The sequence below is a fragment of the Heterodontus francisci genome, chromosome 20 (assembly GCF_036365525.1).
Source record: "Heterodontus francisci isolate sHetFra1 chromosome 20, sHetFra1.hap1, whole genome shotgun sequence".
NCBI classification, from domain to species: domain Eukaryota; kingdom Metazoa; phylum Chordata; class Chondrichthyes; order Heterodontiformes; family Heterodontidae; genus Heterodontus; species Heterodontus francisci.
The window spans coordinates 56,644,410-56,667,414 of record NC_090390.1 but is presented as its reverse complement, the minus strand read 5'-3'; the positions used below and the strand labels follow the sequence as shown (position 1 = coordinate 56,667,414).

The 23,005-nt window shown below is 41.6% G+C and overlaps 1 protein-coding gene across 1 annotated transcript in view; it reads left to right on the top strand.

The window, feature by feature from the left end:
* bub3 (BUB3 mitotic checkpoint protein) overlaps positions 1-23,005 on the top strand; it is a 44,050-nt gene that overhangs the window by 766 nt on the left and 20,279 nt on the right. The window contains exons 2-4 of the mRNA XM_068052811.1: positions 2,303-2,497; positions 5,107-5,176; positions 7,273-7,424. Coding sequence (XP_067908912.1) covers positions 2,303-2,497; positions 5,107-5,176; positions 7,273-7,424 — 417 coding nt within the window. The remainder of the gene's footprint in view (positions 1-2,302; positions 2,498-5,106; positions 5,177-7,272; positions 7,425-23,005) is intronic.

Here is a 23,005-nt window from a genome sequence, read left to right as displayed (position 1 = left end):
CAACAGTGCATAAATATTTCTCTTCTGTCACTGACACCATTTTATGGGCAGACAGCACCCCTGCTTGTTTCCCAGACAATCTGGAACAATGACTGTTACGTTAGCCTAAGAATATCCACTGTACCCTTTGACCTGGAGAGACGTGGGCCCAAATAACTAAGCAAATAGATTTGACAACTCTCATTTATATCACGTAGAAAAATCTCCCAATCTGTTACACAAAGGTGCAGGGCAAAACATGTACACCAAGCAAAAGGGGGAGGGGGTTATTAGAAGAGGTGACCAAAAAAAACTGGTGAGAGGTGGGTTTTAGAGGAGGAAAGAGATGAAAGGATGACTTGGATAGCTGAAGACATTGCTGCCAATGGCGGGAAGGATAAATGGAGGCTTTGGAGGGGGTGTAGGTTTGGAGAAAGAGATGAGGAGAGGTGAGACTGTGGGTTGTTCTGGATAGAGGGATGAGGATTTTAAATTAGGTTTTTGGGAAATGTCGCACTGGAAGACAATGTAGGTCAGTAAGGATCGAGGTGATGGGCAAGTGGGACTTGGTGTGGGATAGGATATGAGCACCAAAGTTTTTGATGAGCTGTGGTATACAGAGGGAGAAAGCAGCCCAAGAGAACATTGGAACTGGCGATAAAGCCCTGAATGAGCGTTTCAATAGCAAATTGTCTAATGTAGGGAGGGAGGTGGGTGATGCAGCAGGTGGTCTTTATGATAAGTTATGGGGTCAAATGCTCTGATGAGTATTGACTAGGATATTGAAGTTATTACCTATTCCAGATACTGGTGCAGCTTTTACTTGAAGGAATATTGGAGCAGAGAGGTTATGGGAACCGGTGAGGTTGAGGAGGTAGCTGTGATTATGGGTAGGGGAGCTTAGATGGAGATGGTACTATAACTTGTCATTAACACTCCAAAAAATAGGTGACTGCTTCTTTCCAGTGAACTGCTTTAAGAGAAATTTGTCTGAAATCTCACATTTTGCTAATAAGTTTAATCTAGGGAAAGATCTGTTATAGGTTGGAGGGCAGCAGTAATTCAGTGACGAAGGGGCGATGGTCCAAGGCCAAAGGGAGTAATAAAGGGGCGAGTATAGAAATAAAAGATGAATCCAGAATAGGTATAAATGATAACAGTAGGTAGGTGACAAAACATGAGAAATCTATCAATGCCAAGGGGTTTCCTTGACCTGGGAAAGGCAGGTCGACCCCAGAAGTGCAGATTTTCCCACTGCTGTTGGAGGTCCCTACCCACATGTGAACCCATCTTTCGCACCAACCAGCACTTCAAGAGCTGGCACCTGCTGGCTGAGAGAAAATGGGAGCAGTGGTTAAGATGTAATGTTAAGGCTGGAACATAAAGTGTCTAGTAGAAAGTTGAGGGACTGTACTTTGAGTTTGCATTGAACTTCATTGGAACAGTGTAGCAGGTCAAGGGACAAAGCACAGGACATGAGCATTGATGAGAATGCTTCCAGTCATTTTAGGTAAAATTTTAAAAATCATCTAATTTAAAGAGGAAAATAAGTTGCATTTTGTTCATTTCTCAATGTTTGAACAAATTGACCAAAACAGCTGCTTTAATTTGCCTGCATAACATGTTACAGGATTGATTACAAATTATTTAGAGCACAGAAATAGGCCATTCAGCTCAACACGTCCATGCCAGTGTTTATGCTGCACATGAGCCAATTGATACTGCAGTGCCCTTCAGGTCGCCAAGGCCTAAAGTCATAAATACTTGACTATAAGCCGATGCTACTTCTATTGTAATAGTCTGACCGCTGCATTGAACAGATATGGGTGGTGGCCCTATTGTTTTGCATTTTCGCAACATTGATAATTTCATCTTCCATTGGAATCGACAATTATTATGAAAAAAGTATGATTCAGCTTTTATTTTTCCTTGTGCACTGACAGTTGCGAGGGAACCATTTTCAGTAAGTCAGTTCTGGATTTTATTATTTTTGGAAGAAAGAGGACCCAGTAGACTCTTCTGATCACTCTTGTAACTGGTTAATTTTTCCCTCGTTCATTCTGTCATGTTTAAGGAAGAGAGTGGTCAATGCAGTTGATACAGTAATCAGAGAGAACAATAAGCTCTGGTGTACTTGGTTGAATTGATTGCATGCTTCATCCTTCCTTTTCCTCCAAAGTACTGAGTGATATTTACATTAGGCCAGTAATCTTTATTGGTAGTTGTAATAAATCAATCCCCTCTACTAGCTCTCTAACCTGTGTTTTAAGTTTGTCAATGGTTAGTACAGATCTTACTGAAATATTGTATTGCTTCTTTTCAGATGACTGGCTCAAATGAATTCAAACTCAACCAGTGCCCTGAAGATGGGATCTCTGCCATTAAGTTCAGCCCAAACACCTCTCAGTTCCTATTGGTGTCATCTTGGGACTGCACTGTCCGTTTGTATGATATCACATCAAATAACATGCGCCTGAAGTACCAGCATTCAGCAGCTGTCCTGGACTGCGCTTTTCATGTAAGAAGCGATTTATTTTGACACTGAATTATGATTCAGAGTTGAAAAACATTTTACGTAGTCGCTCCATGGATATGTTTTGAGTAGTGAGTAATACTTCCAGTTAGCCTAAGCCACATCTGTTAATATCATACCCCACATAGCATTTTATGCCTAGAGCACCCCAGTTTGATTCGCAATAATTTGTGCATTTATATACATTAAACTCAAATGTGATCTCTGTTTGGTAATCCTATTCATTTTAATCCACCCCTCCTTTCTAGTTTGTTCTTGTTTTTCTCATACCGTCTACTTTTTTGCTTCCTTGTGTTTTCCTTTCTCTTGCCACTTTAGTTTAATCCCTCTCCAGATCATTGGTTGCACGTCAAGTTTGAGGATGTTGGTCCCAGCTTTGTCATTCCAATCCAGGCCATCGCTATGACAATGTTTGAAGAATCCAAACCTTTTCTTTCCTTGCCTTCAATTTGTGTAGCCAAAAATTTTAACTCCTTTTATTTTATTTTTCCGATATAGATTACTCCTGATACACATGATATTCAAGATTTAATACCCTTGGGATCTTGATCTTTCATCCATCTTGCCAGAGAGTTGAGCACAAAAATCTAGCCTGATACTCCAGTGTAGTACTGAGCAAGTGCTTCACTGTTGGAGGGGCTGCCTTTTGGATGAGAGATTAAATCGAGGCTCGGTCCACTCTGTTTCTTAGATATAAATGATCCCATGGCATGGTGTCCAGATCAATATTTATCCCTCAGTTAGCATCACTAAAAACATTTCTGGTCATTATTGCATTGCTGTTTGTGGGAACTTGCTGTGTGCAAATCGGCTGTCATGTTTCCTACATTACAACAATGACTACACTTCGAAAAAAGAAAGTACTACATTGGCTGCAAAGTGCTTTGGGAGTTCTGAGGTTGTGAAAAACGTTAGATAAATGCACATCGTGCTTTTGTAATTGCTCTAATTCCCTTTCCAGGGCCTCAATTCTGTTTCCTGTGTGTAAGGGTTCCAATATGAATCAAAACTCTGGTTGTTCCTCTACCATCTCAAATCTTTTGCACTCCATTCTATTTTTACACTGGAACCTAGGAAGCAATGTACCATTCATGACTTGGTTACAGCTGCAAGACGCATATTTGTTCACCACCTCCAAAGCATGTATGTGTTTATGAAGTCACCAGAATTGCCTGCAGTATATTTTTTCGAGCTCTAACTAATGCTCTAGAAAGTCTTGGCATAAACTGGAGATTTGTACTGTACTGTTCTTGCATTCTGCTAATATCTAAGTGCTTAGATGCATTGCCTGAATGTTGTAACAGTCTGCTATCATCCTGTTCAACATACAGTATCATGCTAGTTCACTAGTTATTTATGGTGTGTAACATTTAACTGTTGTGCAAAACATTTATAAATATTGATTGTGATTTGCTGTTTACTTCCCAATTGAAAAGCCAGTCTAAATACTACTGCAGTTCTTTTACTGCATATTTGATCTCTCTGTTTTGTCAGCAAATTGACAAACTTGTTTGGTTTGCTCGTCTTATGGGTTACGTATACAATTTTTTAAAGATAGAATGTAAACGTGGCCAGTTTGAGAACACAAGAAATGGGAGCCCTTCAAGCCCACTCCACTATTCCATATGATCATGGCTGATCCTCTACCTCAATTCCACCTTCCCGCGCTATCCCTTAATTTGCTTAGTATCCAAAAATCTATCGACCATTTGTTTTCAATATACTCAATGACTGGAGTAGAGAATTCCAAAGATTCACACCCTTTAAGTGAAGAAATTTCTCCTCATCTCAATCCTAAATGGCCAACTCCTTACTCTGAAGCCAGCCGCTGCTCTGTTCTCTGCATCTGCCCTAAGAGTGGAATAAGTTAGTTAAGGGGCAAACTGTTCGTAGGTTAAACTCTAAGTTCTGGGATACCACAGGTTTGCACATTTTTTCTTCACCCCATTATGTATTAAAACTCCGCTTGTGCGCTGCAAAGTCTATTTTAGCATGTTTATCCCCATAGGGAATTAAATTCATCCCTGGGCTGCTCTTGTGCACCTCCAGCTGACTTTTTAGTGTGACCCTGAAATAGACCTTGTAGCAGGTCATACAGTCTTTAGTATTATGTGAACTAAATAGTGAATTGCCATTGAATTTGATACATGATTTCAGGAAATTATGGAGCCATTTGTATTTCCTGGCCAGTTATTTTGAATGCAGCACTTGGGATAGTATTTTAATTATATTAATCATGTTTTTTGGATTCTTGTTCATGGGTTAGGAATGAGCTACACACAGTTCTAATTTTGAAAAGTAAAGTGCAGATTTTCATTGAATCCTTTACAGAATTTGTGGCTATTCTGTACTATTGTATTGTTTTAGTAGAGTCACAAAGGATTATTTCTCTTGAAGCATACTTTTAAAAGTACAGGAGAACATTTAAAAGAGAAATGAAGCACAGATGTTGCTACTTCATTGTAAACATTTAAACATTGGATCAATATTTATTTTTATCAAAGTAATTTATAAATTATGTACTAACATTGTTTACTTCTCTTTCCCCTCTCCCAACGACAATGCCTTCTTCACCTCCCCCGCACAATAAATAGGATCCAACTCATTCATGGAGTGGCGGATTGGACCTTTCATTGAAAATGCGTGATTTAAACACAGACCAGGGTGAGAAATGCTTGTATTAAAAATGCTATGCAAGGAGGTGCATGATAATCTTGAACACATTTTTATATATAAACTAAATTATGCTCCCAAGTTTGTGAAAGCATCTTTAGCTCTAAAAAAAAATTATTTAATTGGATCTGTTTCTGAGCAGGCATCTGCCCTCTGACTGTTTCACTAGTCTACCAAGTCTGACTGCAAATCATATTAAACTAGGGAAGGTAAAATATATTTCCTGTTGTTCCTTTTAAACTAGCCTGATATTTTCTAATTTCTGTTTGCCCCAAAGAGTTTGTGTTGATGTTTATGCTGCATATGAGCAGTAGTCCTAATCTCTTGTGCCCATTCTGTTCCAGAATCCCTTTATTTCCTTTTCCTTCAACCGCCTGTCTAACCTATTCTTAAATGTTGACATTGTCTCTGCTTCAATCACTAACTCTGGTTGTGCAACATAACTCTTCTCTTTGTTCCTAATTGCGTACCTTTACTCATTTGCATCCATTGTTCTAAGCTCCTCAACCACTGTAAACAGTCTGTCTTGATCGACTCTATCCAATCCCTTCGTAATTTTAAGCACCTCTGGCATTTCCTCTTGGCTTTGCTTTAGAATTTGATCAGTAGCCTCTGCTTCATACTGCACTTCAGAAATGCACCTCATTTTGTCTAGGAATCCTTGGTGAACTTGTAATGGAAGATTTTTGTATTGAAAGATTGAGGAAAATTATAGTGGTATACAAATATTCCACTCATTAAAGGTTCTTTTGTGTGTTCCTAGGATTAAAGGTTTTCTTAACCTAATGGGCAGGTTTCCCAAGTGTCTTCTATGCTGACTGGAAAACTACAGGGGAATGATAATATGGGGTTAGTCAGATTACGCTGAATGAGAAGTAAAGTTGAGGGGTAAACCATTTTTTCTATTAAATAATATTCATACCTTATTAAGGGGAAAACCCTGGTATGTCAAAGATAGGTTGCGTTTAGTTTAGTTTAGAGATACAGCACTGAAACAGGCCCTTCGGCCCACCATCTGTGCCGACCATCAACCACCCATTTATACTAATCCTACACTAATCCCATATTCCTACCACATCCCCACCTGTCCCTATATTTCCCTACCACCTACCTATACTAGGGGCAATTTATAATGGCCAATTTACCTATCAACCTGCAAGTCTTTGGCATCTGGAGGAAACCCACGCAGACACAGGGAGAACTTGCAAACTCCACACGGGCAGTACCCAGAATTGAACCCGGGTCGCTGGAGCTGTGAGGCTGCGGTGCTAGCCACTGTGCCGTCCTGCAAACATTTGGAAGGGTGAGGCAGTGTCGTGACTTCATACTAGTTTGAGGATTGTGCTTTGGAGAGGGTAAACCAGGATGGCCCTAAGATTGGTTTGAACCTCTTTCTAACCCCTGCCCCTGGTTTACACTAGACCCGCCATTATTGATGTCACTGAAGTGACCTAGGGGCAACAAAATTCATTGTTTTTAAATAAATTCAGTAATTGCATTTCAGATAAGATTATTCTGTAATTTTAATTAAAAACAGAGCAGTACTTTAAGCAAGAAGAATTTGGACTTTGGGTGGGGGAGCTGGGGGCGGGGGGTTGAATTCCAAATTCAGCTCATGAGCCACATAGCAACCTCAAAGCCAAAGTGATTTCATTGTATTTACCCTTGTAATTCTTACTCACTGCTTTGTTCTATTTGATGTGAGCTTTGAGTCTTGGTGAGGGTTCTTGTTGGCTCATTTGAGTCGCTAGATAAATCACGAATGAGAATATGAACATGTTGGTATCTAGCAGTTTGAGATGGATGAAAATCTTTAAAAGTTTAAATTTTTTCTGGCCTTTGACATTCCATGGTCCGCATCTGTGTGGCCTATGAAATAGAAAAATGGACACAGCACCCTGGACTTGCCTTCTTTTTGAAGGGTGTATCCTAAGAACCTTCCCACTGGTAGTATTACTACAACTGAGATGTTAAAACTTACACTTCTTACAATAAAGAAGCCACACTTCACTCCCTATGAGTGACAAACAGTGAGCTTTTCCTTGATGTAAAGCACAATTCAGTTGACTTTATCTTTTTTTTAATAGAATCTATTGTGGGTTCGCACGATGCTTCAATTCGTTGTGTTGAATACTGTCCAGAAGTGAATGTAATGGTCACGGGAAGTTGGGATCAAACGGTCAAGCTATGGGATCCTAGAACGCCTTGCAATGCTGGAACATTTGCACAGCCAGAAAGGGTATGCGTTAATATGGTGTGAAAATTGATGCTCAAAAACTGTGACTGGTGTTAACGAATATACTGTTATATATTTCTGTAAAAGCTATTAGCATTATTCACCATATTACCTGTAAGCTAACAAGACCTACCTTTTGAAGAGTAAGCTAGGATTGGGTAATTAATTATTATAAGTTACTATGTTGTGATCACTTGAATTGTATTGTATTCCCTTAAATATGGAAAATGAAGGGGTGATCTGATTGAGAAGTTTAAGTTGATCAAATGAATTGATAGGCTGGACAGAGAGAAATTATCTTCTCCAGTCGGTAGTCTTATCACTGGAGGATAACCTTAAAATTAGAGCGCGACAGTTCAAGTTGATGCCATAAAACACTTCTTCACAGAAAGGACAGAGGAAATCCTGCAAAGTTGTTCTTTCCCATGCCCCACCCTCTCAGAAAGCTGAGGCTGGGTCAATTGAAAATTTCAGAACTTGAAATTGATGCATTTTTATACAGCAAGGTAACGGCCTGCTCGGGTATACAATTTAAACCCGACTTGGGCCCGACCCGACCGCAACCAACCCGAACCAGGCCCGAGACCTTTGGTTTTTTTCCCCCACGCCCGACCCGACTACCAGAAATTAATGACTCTTACTGTTACTTCCCTTTCCCTCCCTGAACAAAAGGCAGCACTGCCACTGTGTCCGACCCAACCCGAGCCCAAATGCCCAACCTGACATATGTCGTCGGGTTCAGGTTGGGTAGCCGTGCTCTACAGCAAGGTATTGAGGATTACGGAAGCAGGGGAGGCAGATGGAGTTACGAAACAGCATCCATGATGAATGACAGAACAGACTTGAGAGGCTGAATGGCCTACTCTTCCTATGTAAAGTGATGTTGACTAGTGAAATCACATACGTTGTTTCGCTATATTGGGAAGTATCAAGTGCTTATATCAAATACAGATCAGTGAAGTACCACGAAATTGTACTCCCATATGAATCTGGTTAAAGACCAACGTTTTAGAGTTATTTACCTAAATTTATTTCAGAATAGGATAAAGTCCTGTTGTCTTGGACTGAATAATTTTGTAAATGAGGGGAAAATGCTAGGAATTTGAAATAAAACAGAAAATACTGGAAATACATTGCAAGTCAGTCAGAATCTGTATAGAGAAAAGATAAGTTAATGTTTTTGGTGTAAGACCCTTAGCACCGAGGGAGGAGCTTGTACCTGAAATGTTAATGTATCTTTTTTTTCTTTACATATTCTCATTTTAATGAGTTGAGGAAAATGTATGTCTTTGCTTTGAGGGGAAAAAGCTCAACTTAAGCCCAAAGCAGAATTTCTGTCTTTTTAAGTAGATCATGTACTGCTAAGCACCTGAGAATGTAGATATGTTGCTACATTATTTTGAAATCTGGGTAAGAAATTTTTAAACGGGGTCTAATTGTGAAAAATAGAATGCCATTTTCATTATGGAACAAAAGATGTTAGCAGCATAGAGCTGCATTTTCAGTGGTCTTTAACTTTGACCAAGTAATTTTAGCCTTCGGTTTCCCAATTTGTAGTATATAGATGAGGTTCAGATCTTGTAGTTATAATGCTTATATGGTAATATAACTAAATCCTGGGTAGTTAAATACTCACCTTAAGCACCCTATTACTAGTGTATTATCTACTACATTATCTACTAAGTGGCCATGAAGCCACCCCATTACTCTTAGCCTAATTTTTAGTAAGATCTTAGTTTAGAGAAAATAGGTTGTGGTGAATGAGGGTATGATTTATAGCATATTAGCTTCCAAGAGCTAGTGATGAATCTGTGACAGAATGGAGTGGAACAGACAGGCGTTGTCGATGGAGCTGTTTATTGGTTCACTGTGGTTCATTATGGCATCAGGTTTTTTATCTGAGTGAGTAATACTTCTTCTGATGAATGTGTGCACAGAGTAGACTGGCAGAATCTGCATGACCCATCAGCTCTATCGTTTGATTTATGAGCGCTTAGGAGTTGGGAAGATCACACTCGCAGTGCAAAAAGTACCTGACGACCAGTATTTCTAAAGAAGCACATGTATTATTGTTTAAACTGTTGATCCAAATTGCAAGCTTGAATTCAGCAAAAAAGAATTTAAAAACTATTTATGCCTGTGCGAACATATCAAAGACCTTTAGTTGTGGGCTTTCCCTATGAGAATGTATGGATGAACATTGACTTAACTACTACATGTGGTAGTCTTGAATTCATTCCAGATCGTGTGTATTTATATGTGTATATGTATGATGGCTTATGAAAAAAGATGTATGTGTTACAAAAACCAGTTCACCTAGTTTGTGAAACTGAAGTGCATCTGTATTATCAAATAACTGTTTCTTTCAGTTTATCATTTAAAAAAAAACTTTTAAGCATAGTTGCGGTTCGCAGTCAAGCAGAAAAATGTGATAAGACTTTTAAATTTATTATGTCTGGATGGTAGGCCTCAATGTAAGCATGTTTGAGATCATAGAAAGGGGAATCTGAAAAGCAGCTAAAGTGAAGGGAGGTAATTAAAGGTCAGATATTTATGAAGTTTTTAATTGTGCACTCGGGGAATGAGATAGCTGAGATTGCTATTTCATGAGAAAACTCCTGCAGAATTTCAGGACGTAAGTGCAAATACCTGACTAAATTTGCTAATAGGCATTGAGACTAGTAGATATGCTGTGCATATAGTAGATTACCAGTGCTGGTTTCGGTTTCTGTCACTTAACGATGTATTTTATACCAAAGACCAGGGCTTCTTGCGCAAGAACTCCCCTTTGTCCGCTCTCATTGCTGTTATGAGCCCCATAAAAAGTTGAGCTTTGCTGAATGTGGTATCTGGGTTTTTTAGTAGAGCTTAGAGTAACTAATAACCAATTTGACTGAACCAATAGCTTTATATTTGTGGAATATTGTTAAATGTCATCATTGTGATTAAATTATTTTTTTAAATCTAGTAATTAGAGAAAAATTTAAAGATCATGATGTTTCAGCTTCTACCGTAACCCCATGTGTATGCTTCAAGCTTTATTTTGCTCTGTATAAAATTTTCAAAACATAATTTGATTATTAGTACTTTTCATTTCCTGGTTGGCTGTTTGCGAACTCTTTAATGTGAATTGATGCTTGGACAGCTTGGTGACATCACTGTAGCTCAACAGTGGGAATCCCCACTAAAGAATCCTGCAATCAGTTGCACGTCAGGAGAGGTGAATTTCTTACCACAGAGATCACAAGGTGTCTCAGCGAGGCTTTCTTTGAGGTCAGCAGGGAGCGCCCTTGCTTTTTAACTGTCCGCAAAATCTGGGCCATCATCTTTATCATCCTCATTAACACTTCTAACCAATATCTCAGCTTTCCAAATAACACTTTCAACATGATTTTGCTGTATAATACCAAAAAATAAAAATAATTTTTGGCAGTTAACTAACTTGCAAATTCCAAAAGACATTCGGTACTTAAAAGGGTTTATCTGCACTGTTTCATTTCAATAATGTGTGTCAGTGGGTGAACCCTTGTTTTGAGTCTTTTTTTTTTAAATTGCACTTCACTGCTTTTGTGTCTAGTTTACTTTAAACATTCTTCGGTTTTGTGAATCTAATAACCTGTACATAGTGATAAAAGTAATGCTGCAGAGAATACAATAGCCAGTGCAGTTTGGGCTTCCATTGGAATGTCGAATCTTGTTTCTGGGACTTGCGACCATTTTTAAAAATTGGTTTTGAATGATTGATTTTTTTTGTGTGTGTGTGTCCATGTTAAACAAGTGTTGGAGTCTTTGAGGTATTAGTTCTTACTAAAGAACTTAATTTAAATGTGCGCATGCTAGTGCCCTTGATGTAGTATGCAATGTATTACATTCTCTTGCATGGCTTTGAGAATAATTTGCTTGTCAATTGAATGGTAATTTTTCACAAAATATTGATTTGTTTTATGAATTATGTTAATGCTTTTGGGTGGGGGGGGCGGGGAGAGATATGAAACACACTGGTCACCTAGATCAGGATGTATATTATGGGCTAAATGTAACCCTTGGGTTATGTCAATTGATTCTTGGACTATTCAGTTGTCTTTACGTGGTGTTTTTTACTTACTAGTATATTCTGTTGTGGGTGTTAAAGTTTGGAAAGGGCTGTTTTTCATGTTTTTGCCTCATAGGTGGACAAATTTTAAATCTGAACAAATCAGGATTTGTTGGTCTCTGCAACTTGTCCAAAATTTTTGTCTGTGGCCACAGATAAAAGTTTACTTGGTTCCTATTAAGTTGCATTTATCACAAGTTGCTGGTACTAACTAATTTAGGATTATCCACCAATGAGACAATGTCATAAAGGCTGGTCCTTTCCAAATTCCAGGTCCTATAATTCAAAAAGAAGAAAAAATGAATAAAAATTCTTAAGTGCAAGTTGAAAGTGGTTGACTGTGTTTTAAAGACAAAATTGTTACGGCTGAATGACTGCAGTTCGCACATCATGCTTTGATAATGTATGAAGGTCAATGTTCTCTTGGTAGTTGACATTAAATAACTGGGGGGAGGAAGAACTGAAGGTAGATAAAGGAGATGATGCAATCCAGTTCGTATGCTTGTAGGGAATGTGAGAATCACTTTGACCAAATGTGCTCAATCAATAGTTCCACAGAGTACTGCTTTCTTAGAGGCCAAGAAGTGACCAAGATAAGATGAAAAACTCTTAAGAGGAGAACCTCTACGTTTGGCTGTAATAATAGATGTGTTCACGTCAAGGCAGATGGGTAAAAGAAAAGTTCAATATTCACTTGTAGTGGCTGTAGAGCACTTGCTGTTCTTGGTAAATTGATATGTCGATGGGTAAATGTTCATCTGCTGCATTTATATCAATGCCTCAATCTGGGATTGTGAGGTAATACTCTTGGACCAAACACTTAGCTGAGGTAGATTACATAGGGGCAGATGGTTTGCATCTCATGATTCCACTGTCCTGTCTTAAATGGAGGGGGCGGGGGAGGGATGGTGGCCAGCTATTCCATATGAACTTCAGGTGTGATTTATCTAAAGTTATGATTTGGCGCAAGGTAGATGTGGATTAGATAAAGTGTGTTGTGCACTATGACATAAAAAATGTGAAATATTAGTTACAAAGTCAGTTTGTTCTTTCTCAGCTGCCATTCACAATGTAGAGTACCTCTGACATTTACTTTTGAAGTTGATTTTTAACACCCAGGTTTAAATTGGAATATTGTGGCTATTTTGGTCTTTCATTACCTTTATTTGTTAGGGGACTGTCTCTTAATGTCCAGTTTAAGCAGGCTATTTAAGAACATAATGAAAAATAATAGGGCAGGAGTAAGCCTTTTGGCCCTTCGAGGCTGCCCCTGCATTCAGTATGACCATGGCTGATCTACCTCAACTCTACCTTCCAGCATGATCCCCATATCCCTGATTTCCCTTTACTATCCAAAAATCTATCCTTCTCTGCCTTGAATATACTTGACGTGCAGCCTTCCTGGGGAAGGAATTTGAAATTATTTAGAAACTATGCCCAGGTAGACTTTCATTAGTTCCCAGCTGGGAGCTTCAGCTACAGAAGTTAAAATATCCATCCTTTGAAGGTCTTTGTGTAATGTGGATCTTCTTGTCTGAAAGATTGCACTGTTAGCATTAATGTTGGCTTACAGACCTATTGAACTGTAAGTACTTATTTTGGACTGAGAGTATTTGATATGACATTCTGACAGGTGGTCCTTAGATTCATGAGGAGTCCTTTGCAAAACTTGCATTCCAGCTTCTTTTTGGCAAAGAAATTGTTCCATTATTTTTTTCCACTGCTACTACCATATCAGTCAGGACAGAAGCATAATTTTCACTTTGTGTAGATATTTTGAGAACCCCAAGTTACTGTGGCTGGGAATTTCCTCAGGGTATTTTTGCCTGCAGAAGGGGGTCAGCTTGGGAGTTCACCTTCCTCTGATCCGAACCCACGTTCCTGGCTTTTTATACATTCAGGAAAGGCTCTTGGTGCTGTTTCTGCCTCCCAAATTGGATTCTGGTGCTGCAAGTTGGTGCTGCTGCAGTGGGGCACCTACTGCAACACCAAAGGAGGAGGAGGAACTGTTTGTGGAGAAGCTAAGCTCAAGAAGGATTTTTATAAAAAGTTCTAGGAATTCTCACTATGAGCTGAGTAAATCCTTAGCGCTGGGCCTCAGTGGAGAGGAGCCCATTACTAGGCTGTGTTTCTTCATTATTCTCCGGGACTTGCTTGACGCCAGTACCCGAGGGTCTGCTGATTCCTGGTGGTATGTGGGGCTGGTAGCAGTAGTGGCAGGAAACTTACTAACATATTGGGGCTTGTGTCAAAATTGGGAGAGCTGTCTCACAGACTAGTCAAGTAACAGCTTGACTGTCATACTCAGAGTTATACATGACAGACAATATCCCAGACACCACCATCAGCATCACTGGGTATGTCCTGTCAGGACAGATTCACCAGAGGTGGCGGCACAGTGGTATATAGTTGGGAGGAAGTTGCCCTGGGCGTCTTCAACATTGACTCTGGACCCCATGAAGTCTCATAGCATCAGGCTAAATATGGGCACAGAAACCTCCTGCTGGTTACCACTGCACCCCCCACCCCCGGCTGATGAGTCAGTATTTCTCCATGTTGAACACCAATTGGAAGAACCACTGAGGGTAGCAAGGGCACAGAATGTACTCTGGGGGACTTCAATGTAGGGCTCGGTAGCACCACTACTGGCCAAGTCCTAAAGGACATAACTACTAGACTGGGTCTGTGGCAGGTGATGAGGGAACCAACAAAAGGGAAAAACCTACTTGACCTCGACCTCACCAATCTACCCGTCGCAGATGCCTCTGTCCATGACAGTACTGGTAGGAGTGACCACCGCACAGTCCTTGTGGAGACGAAGCCCCTTCATATTATAGAACATTACAGCGCAGTACAGGCCCTTCGGCCCTCGATGTTGCGCCGACCTGTGAAACCATCTGACCTACACTACTCCATTTTCATCCATATGTCTATCCAATGACCATTTAAATGCCCTTAAAGTTGGCGAGTCTACTACTGTTGCAGGCAGGGCGTTCCATGCCCCTACTCTCTGAGTAAAGAAACTACCTCTGACATCTGTCCTATATCTATCACCCCTCAACTTAAAGCTATGTCACCTCGTGTTTGCCATCACCATCCGAGGAAAAAGACTCTCACTATCCACCCTATCTAACCCTCTGATTATCTTATATGTCTCTATTAAGTCACCTCTCCTCCTCCTTCTCTCTAACGAAAACAACCTCAAGTCCCTCAGCCTTTCCTCGTAAGACCTTCCCTCCATACCAGGCAACATCCTAGTAAATCTCCACCATGCTAAATGGGATAGATTTCAAACAGATCTAGCAACTCAAATCTGGGCATCCATGAGGGCCGTCAGCAGCAGCAGAATTGTATTCAACCATAATCTGGAAACTCATGGCCTGGCATATCCCCCACTTTACCATTACCATCAAGCTGGGGGACCAGCCCTGGTTTTTGAAGAATGCAGGAGGGCATGCCAGGAGCAGCACCAGGCATAGCTCAAAACAAGGCCTCAGCCTGGTGAAGCTACAACACAGGGCTACTTATATGCCAAACAGCAGAAGCAGCATACAGTAGATGGGGCTGAGCGATCCCACAACCAATGGATCAGATCTAAGCTTTGCAGTCCTGCCATATCTAGCTGTGAATGGTAATGGACAATTAAACAACTAACAGGAGGAGGAGGAGGCTCCACAAATATGCCCATCCTCATGATAGTGGAGTCTAGCACGTCATTGCAAAAGACAAGGCTGAAGCATTTGCATCCATCTTCAGCCAGAAGTGCCAAGTTGTTGATCCATTTCGGCCTCCTCCTGAAGTCCCCAGCATCACAGATGTCAGTCTTCCGCCAATCCGATTCACTCCATGTGCTATCAAGAAATGGCTGAAGGCACTGGATACTGCATAGGCTATGGGCCCTGACAACATTCTGGCAATGTACTGAAGACCTGTGTTCCAGAACTAGCTGCGCCCTACCAAGCTGTTCCAGTACAGCTATACACTGGCATCTACCTGGCAGTGTGGAAAATTGTCCAGACACGTTCTGTACACAAAAAGCAGGACATGTGTAACACGGCCAATTACCGCCCTATCAGTCTATTTTCAATCATCAGCAAAGTAATGGAAGGAGTCGTCGATAGTGTAATCAAGTGGCACTTGCTCAGCAATAACCTGCTCACTGATGCTCGGTTTGGGTTCTGCCAGGGCCACTCAGCTCCTGACCTCTCTGGCTTCAACAGCAACTTCCAAACCCACGACCTCTACGACCTAGAAGGACAAGGGCAGCAGATGCACGGGAATACTGCCACCTGCAAGTTCCTTTCCAAGCCACACGCCATCCTGACTTGGAACTTTTTAGCCATTCCTTCACTGTCGTTGGGTCAAAATGTTGGAACTCCCTTCCTAACAGCACTGTTGGTGTACCTACACCCAAAGACTGCAGCAGTTCAAGAAGGCAACTTGCTGCCACCACCACCTCGAGGGCAGTTAGGGATGGACAGTAAATGCTGGCCCACCCATAAACTCCCACATCCCATGAGCCAATAAAAAAAAGTTTGTCAGCCAATGTCTTGGGCAGAGAAAGAAATTTATTAAGAGTGGCAATAGTTGGAGTGGAGATCAGGGCAGCAGGCTACCTTTCCATTAATTTTCTTAAATATTGTGTGGTTTTTATGCTTCATGTAAAGAGTAATTTCAGAGATATTTGAGCCATAGTAAACAAACCTCTAAAGGCATGAGGTGAACTAATGACTAATCAGGAGTCGCTAAATGGATGGTTTAATTCAGTTCTTTGTCCAGTCAGGTTTTGAAATTAATTACAACACTGCCACGTAAGGTTTTATTACTTAAAAATAAAATAGAGTAGGCTCATTAGGGCATGAGATGTCTCTCAAATTACTTTCTACTCTTATCTACATCCTAGTGATCTGCTTACAATTCACTGTTTAAATCCTTCAGCCTGGTTTCCATCCTCAAATACAACCGTCCTAGCGAGGGTAAAGTCACCTACGATAGTCCCTCAACTGCAAAAAAAGGTGCATTATTTGTTCCTGCTGGTGCAGTTCTGTGGATCTGTGCTCTTCTTATTCCCTCCTCTTTCCAGCATAACTAGCACAATTCCTGCCATGGCTTCTCTTCCTGCAGCCACAAGGATGCTCCCCAGGGTTTCGTCCTTGCTGCATTTCTAATTCGCTTGCTGTCCTTGTTGAGCCCCGCAAGCATGGAGTCTGCTTCTGTAAACTCTGCGTCCTGCTGTTGTGTTCCATCACTTGAGAGTCCAAACTCTGTGCATTTTAATTCGAAGCTGAACTCCACACCCTATATCCTCTCCAATTTCCACGTCAATTCTGTCTTTTGGATGCAACGTTAAACTGAAGACCAGTCTGCCGCCTCAAGCGGATGCAAAAGATCCCGTGGCACTGTTTTGAAGAGGAGCAGAGGAAATATCCCTGGTGTCCTGGCCAATATTTATCCCACAATCAACATCACAAAAACAGATTATCTGGCCATTATCATATTGCTGTTTGTGGGAGTTTGCTCTGTGCAATTCAGCTGCCAAGTTTCCTACTTTACGACAGTGACTGAATTTCAAACGTGCTTGGTTGTAAAGTGCTTTGGAATGTCTGGTGGCCATGAAAGGTGCTACATAAACCCAAGTCTGTCTGTCTGTCTTTCTCTCTTGTGCCCACTTCAGTCATGTCTTTGTCAGCTCCAAGATCGACTTTTCTCTAATGGGTTCCTTGCCCCACTTCTATACCCTGCTGCTGAGCTTCACCCTATACAAACTCCAATTTGCTTAAAATTCTGCAAATTTCTATACAAAATCCCTGTTGATCAATTAATTGATTTCAAAATTCACAGTCTTGCTTATAACATTGGCATCTACCTGACAATGTGAAAAACTGCCCAGGTCTGTCCTGTCACAGAAAGCAAGTCAAATTCAATCCAGCCAATTGCTACCCTGTCAGTCAACTCTCAATCATCGACAAAGTGATGGAAGGTGTCACAACAGTGCTGTCAAGTGGCATTTACATTGCAATAACCTGTTCATTGCTCAGTTTCAGTTCCGCCAGGGCCACTCAGCTCCAAACATGGACAAAGGAACTGAATTCAAGAGAGTGACTGCCCTTGATATCAAGGCAGCATTTGACTAAGTGTGGCATCCAGGAACCCTAGCAAAATTGAAGTCTGGGAATCGGGGAAACTCTCCATTGGTTAGAGTCATACCTAGTACAAAGGAAGATCGTTGTGGTTGTTGGAGGCCAAACATCTAAGCCCCAGGACATCACTGCAGGAGTTCTTCAGGGTAGGGTCCCAGGCCCAGCCATCTTGTGTTGCTTCATCAATGACCTCTCCATCATAAGGTCAGAAGTGGGGATGTTGTCTGATTGCACAGTGTTCAGTACCATTTGCGACTCCTCAGATACTGAAGCAATCTGTGTTCACATGCAGCAAGACCTGGATAGCATTCAGGCTTGGACTGATAAGGGGCGGGTAATATTTGTGCCATACACGTGCCAGATGATGACAATCTCCAACAAGAGAGAATCTAACCATCTCCCTTTGCCATTTAACAGCATTACCATTGCTGAATCCCCCACCATCAACATTCTACCATTGACCAGAAACTTAACTGGACCAGCCATATAAATACTATGGAAACGAGCGCAGGTCAGAGGCTGGAAATTCTGCGGCGAGTAACTCTTCTCCTGACTCCCCAAAGCCTGTCCACCATCTACAAGGCACAAATCAGGAGTGTGTTGGAATGCTCCACTTGCACATATAGCTGCAGCTCCAATAACACTGAAGAAACTCGACACCATCCAGGACAAAGCAGTCCGCTTGATCAGCACCCCATCCACCACCTTCAACATTCACTCCCTGCACCACCAGTGCACAGAGCAGCAGTGTGTACCATATACAAGGTGAACTGCAGCATCTCGCCAAGCCTCCTTGGCCAGCACCTTTCAAACCTGTGACCTCTACCACTTGGGAAGACAAGGACGGCAGATAGATGGGAATACCACCGCCTGCAAGTTCCCCTCCAAGCCACACACCATCCTGACTTGGAACTATATCACCGTTCCTTCACTGTCGCTGGGTCAAAAACCTAGAACTCCCTTCCTAACAGCACTGTTGGTGTATCTACACCAGATGGACTGCAACAGATCAGGAAGACAACTCATCACCTTCTCAAGGGCAATTAGGGACGGGCAATAAATGCTGGCCTTGCCAGCGACACTCTCATCCCATGAAAGAATGAAAAAAAAACCTATCCTTCCATGGCCTTGCAATATCGTTCAGCTCTGTCTCGAGTCACATTCTGTCTTATTAACATGCATTTATTCCTCTTTTCAACCCCTCTCCACTCCTTCACCTCAAGGTCATTGCCAGAGCCTTCAGCTATCCTAGCTCTGCATTCTAAATCCCTCCACGTACCTGTGTATCTCCATCTTCAACAACCTCCTCAAAACCTGTCTTTTCCCATTCCTTCAGTTACCTCCCAGAACTTGTTTCTCAGCCCCATTCTTGCTGAATATCTGACCCCACCCATGAAGTGCTTTGGAGCCTCTTTTGCTGTGCACGTGGTTCCCAGAACAAATCAAATCAAGCTTTACTCCAACACTGCATAGAGGATGCATGTCTTTAAGGGAATAAAGAAAGAAGTTATGTAACCTATCTTCAGTAGTGATGGGTATTAGGAACTGTTATTGCTGATATTTGGTTTTGCTGGATTTGTGTCAGTGGGCAATGCTTTGTTCTGAAGACAGTGTTGGCGCTGATGGGGTTGCTGGAGATGTGTGCAGAGAGGAGGGTTTGGGTGGAATCTTCCCAGTTGCTGTTGGGAGAGGAATGAGTGCTGGCCTTTGGTTCAGCAGCGGAGCACCACAAACTGGAAGCCCCAGCCTCCAAATTCCAAGCAGGCAGATTAGCTGGTTTTCAGTGTTGAATTTACTGACAGATTCTGTTGAAATTCATGTTTGAATTGATGCAACATGACCTTGTTTGAAATCTGCTCTAGAAAAGTAAAGAAGAGTGGGGAGTAACTCCTTTTAAAAAATATAACAATTTGCAATGATGGCTAACTTGATTAACTTTTTTCACACCCCTTTAAGTAGTGGATATTTGAAATTGATACTGTCAATTAAAACCTTCATAAGTTGGCTAAATTAATATTTGGTTATGGATGGAATACAATTATACCAAGTACAGATAGAAACAATTGCTGTGGAATATAGTTTGTGAATTATTACCGTAGAATTGCCATTCCAAGGAAGGCAAATGGTCAGTGGCACCTTCTTGGTTGTCATAACCAAGTTGGCCATAGAAATCATAAGTAATAAAAACAAAAAATCTGGAAATACTCAGGTCAGGCAGCATCTGTGTGCTGTTGAAGCTCAGAGTGTGAAGAAGGGAGTTTGGTAAGTGCGTGGATTTATGGGTTAATCTCTCAAGTCTAGTTTTTATTTTGTTTACATTTAGCAATAATTGAAATTCTTTAAGTTAAGAGGTAAGTTAGGTTTCTTGGAGTTTAAGCAAGGGTATAGAAGCTCTTTGAGAGTAGCTGTAGCCAGTTAATTAGGTAGCTAGCTTAAACTGGTTTCTGAACTCTAACAGAGCTAACATAGCATTGTTTTCAGAGTATAAATTCAGGGGCCTCTCGGTGCAGCTTGTCTGCACTGAGTGCTTTTGGAGGGCACAGAGTGTGAAGAAGGGAGTTCGGTAAGGAGGGGAACTAAATTTGACTGCACTCAGTCGGAGTAGCGCGAATCAGCGGGGCTCGCTGTCGCCTGTAACCAGTCAGAGCCCGCATTCGGAAAGAGAAAAAAGAGGTGTGACATCACAGGGATGCAGGCAGGCGATTGGCTGGTGAGTATTGCAGGTTGGGGACTGCGTCGCAACAACTGGCAGACTAAAAAACAGAAAAGTATTAATGAGAAAGTGGGTAGCTGATGAGTATTATCTCTTTTTGAGTAAGATTTATTTTAACTAGTGAACTGTATTGATTAGTAGGAATTATCAGTACTAGTAAGGTTTCATTAATAGTTCTAAGGTGTTTTAGTGTTGGTAACATTTCTTATTTTTAGTGGTAGCAAAGGGTCAACTTATAAATAGAGGTATGGCAGGGTTGCTTAACCTCTAGAATGCACCTCCTGTGTTATGTGGGTGCTCCAGGATGCATCTCGTATCCTGGATAACCATTTGTGCAGGAAGTGTCATCAATTGAAGCAGCTTGAGCTCCAGGTTTTGGAACTTGAGCTGCAGCTGGCAACACTATGGTGCGTTCATGAAGATGAGAGCTACGTAGATAGCACATGTATAGATGCGGTCACCCCACAGCCTAAGATTATGCAGGGAGAGAGGGAATGGTGACCGCCAGGCAATCAGAAAGAAACTTGCAGGGAGTGCAGGGACCCTGATTACATCTCACTCTCGAACAGGTATTCAGTTCTGAATGCTGAGGAAAGTGATGGTTCACCTGGGGAGTGCAGCCAGAGCCAAGCCCATGGCACCACAGGTGGCTCAGCTGCACAGGTGGGTACAGGGAAGACTGGAAGAGCCATAGTGATAGGTGATTCAATAGTCAGGGGAAGAGACGTACGTCTCTGTGGCTGCAGATGTGAATCCAGGATGATGTGTTGCCTTCCTGGTGCCAAGGTCAAGGATGTCACTGAGTAGCTGCAGAGCATCTTGAAGGGGGAGGGTGAACATCCAGCAGTTGTGGTCCACATCGGAACCAACGGCTTTAGGCAAGGTGCCACATGGCAGACTGGTTTAAAAAAAAAATAAAATCCCATGGGAAATGTACAATAGTAAATTGGCTCAGTGGCAGGAAACAAAGGGTAATTGTTGACTGGTGTTTTTGCGACTGGAGGGCTGTTTGCAGTGGCGTTCTGCAGCGCTCTGGGTCCCCTGCTTTTTGTGGTATATGTTAACAAAAATTTGGATGTAAATGTGGGGGGCATGATCAAAAAGTTTGCAGACGACACAAAGGTTGGCCGTGTGGTAGATGGCGAAGAGGATAGCTGTAGGCTGCAGGCAGATATTGATGATCTGGTCAGATGGGCAGAAAAGTGGCAAATGGAATTCAACCCGGAGAAGTGTGAGGTGATGCAGTTGGGGAAGTCAAACAAGGCAAAGAAATACACGATTAATGGGAAAATACTGAGAGGTGTAGAGGAAGTGAGGGACCTTGGAGTAAATATCCACAGATCCCTGAAGGTAGCAGGACAGGTCGATAAGGTGGTTAAGAAGGCATATGGAATCCTTTCCTTTATTTGCCGAGGTATAGAATATAAGAGTAGGGAGGTTTTGCTGGAACTGTATAAATCATTGGTTAGGCCACAACTTGAGTACTGTGTGTAGTTCTAGTCACCTCATTACAGAAAGGGTGTAAATGCACGAGAGAGGGTAGAGGGGAGATTAATGAGAATGTTGGCGGGACTGGAAAAATGCAGCTATGAGGAAAGATTGGATAGGCTGGGGCTGTTCTCCTTGGAACAGAGAAGGCTGAGGTGATTTGAGATGTACATAATTGTGAGGGGCCTGGATAGAGTTGATGTGAAGGGCCTATTTACCTTAGCAGAGAGGTCAGTGATGAGGGGGCATAGATTTAAAGTGATTGGTAGAAGGATTAGAGGGGAGGTGAGGAAAGGATTTTTCACCCAGAGGGTTGTGGGTGTCTGGAACTCACTGCCTGAAAGGATCGTTGAGGCAGAAACCCTCAACTCATTCAAAAGAAGTCTGGATATGCACCTCAGATGCCGTAATCTGCAAGGCTATGGACCAAATGCTGGAAGGTGGGATTAGAATGGGTGGAACATTTTTTTCAGCTGGCACAGACACGATGGGCCAAGTGGCCTCTTTCTGTGCTGTAAACATTATATGATTCTATGATCTGTGGTTGCGAAACAGTTAACATTTCAGGTTTGTGACCTTTCATCAGATGAAACTATTTTCTATTCAGATTTCTAGCATCCTCAATATTTTGCTTTTGTATAATTTCTATAGTTGCCTGCCTGTTTCTGCTCTTCCATTCAAGTCTTCCCATACATAATCTCATCTCAGTTTTGGGTTCCCATACATTTTTTTTCCCCGTGAGGCACTTGTACTATGTGGAAAGTCTGCAGATCTTCAGCCATATTACACGTTTTGTCCATTGCTGTCTTCCGTATTATGTTGCTGCAAGTAAGTGCCTACTTTCATCTTCCTATTTGAAAGTCAACATTCTTGCATGAGAAATCCCCAAGCGTTTCTTCTGTTGCTCCTGTCCCTTTATCAGTGTCCCAGGCATCTCCACTCTTTTTATCCTGCGTGCTTGTTATGTGTGTACACTTGGATAGTCAAAATCAGTGACCCACGTTCTATAGTTCTCAATTGTTCTGTTGTATAATAGGCATTTACAGACTGAGAAACTGATCTTGAGCTCCTTTTTCTTTCAGTGAGGATAACATTTGAGTACTGCGCATCCTTTACTGGCCTGGCTCCTCTTTGCAAGTTGATGTCAACT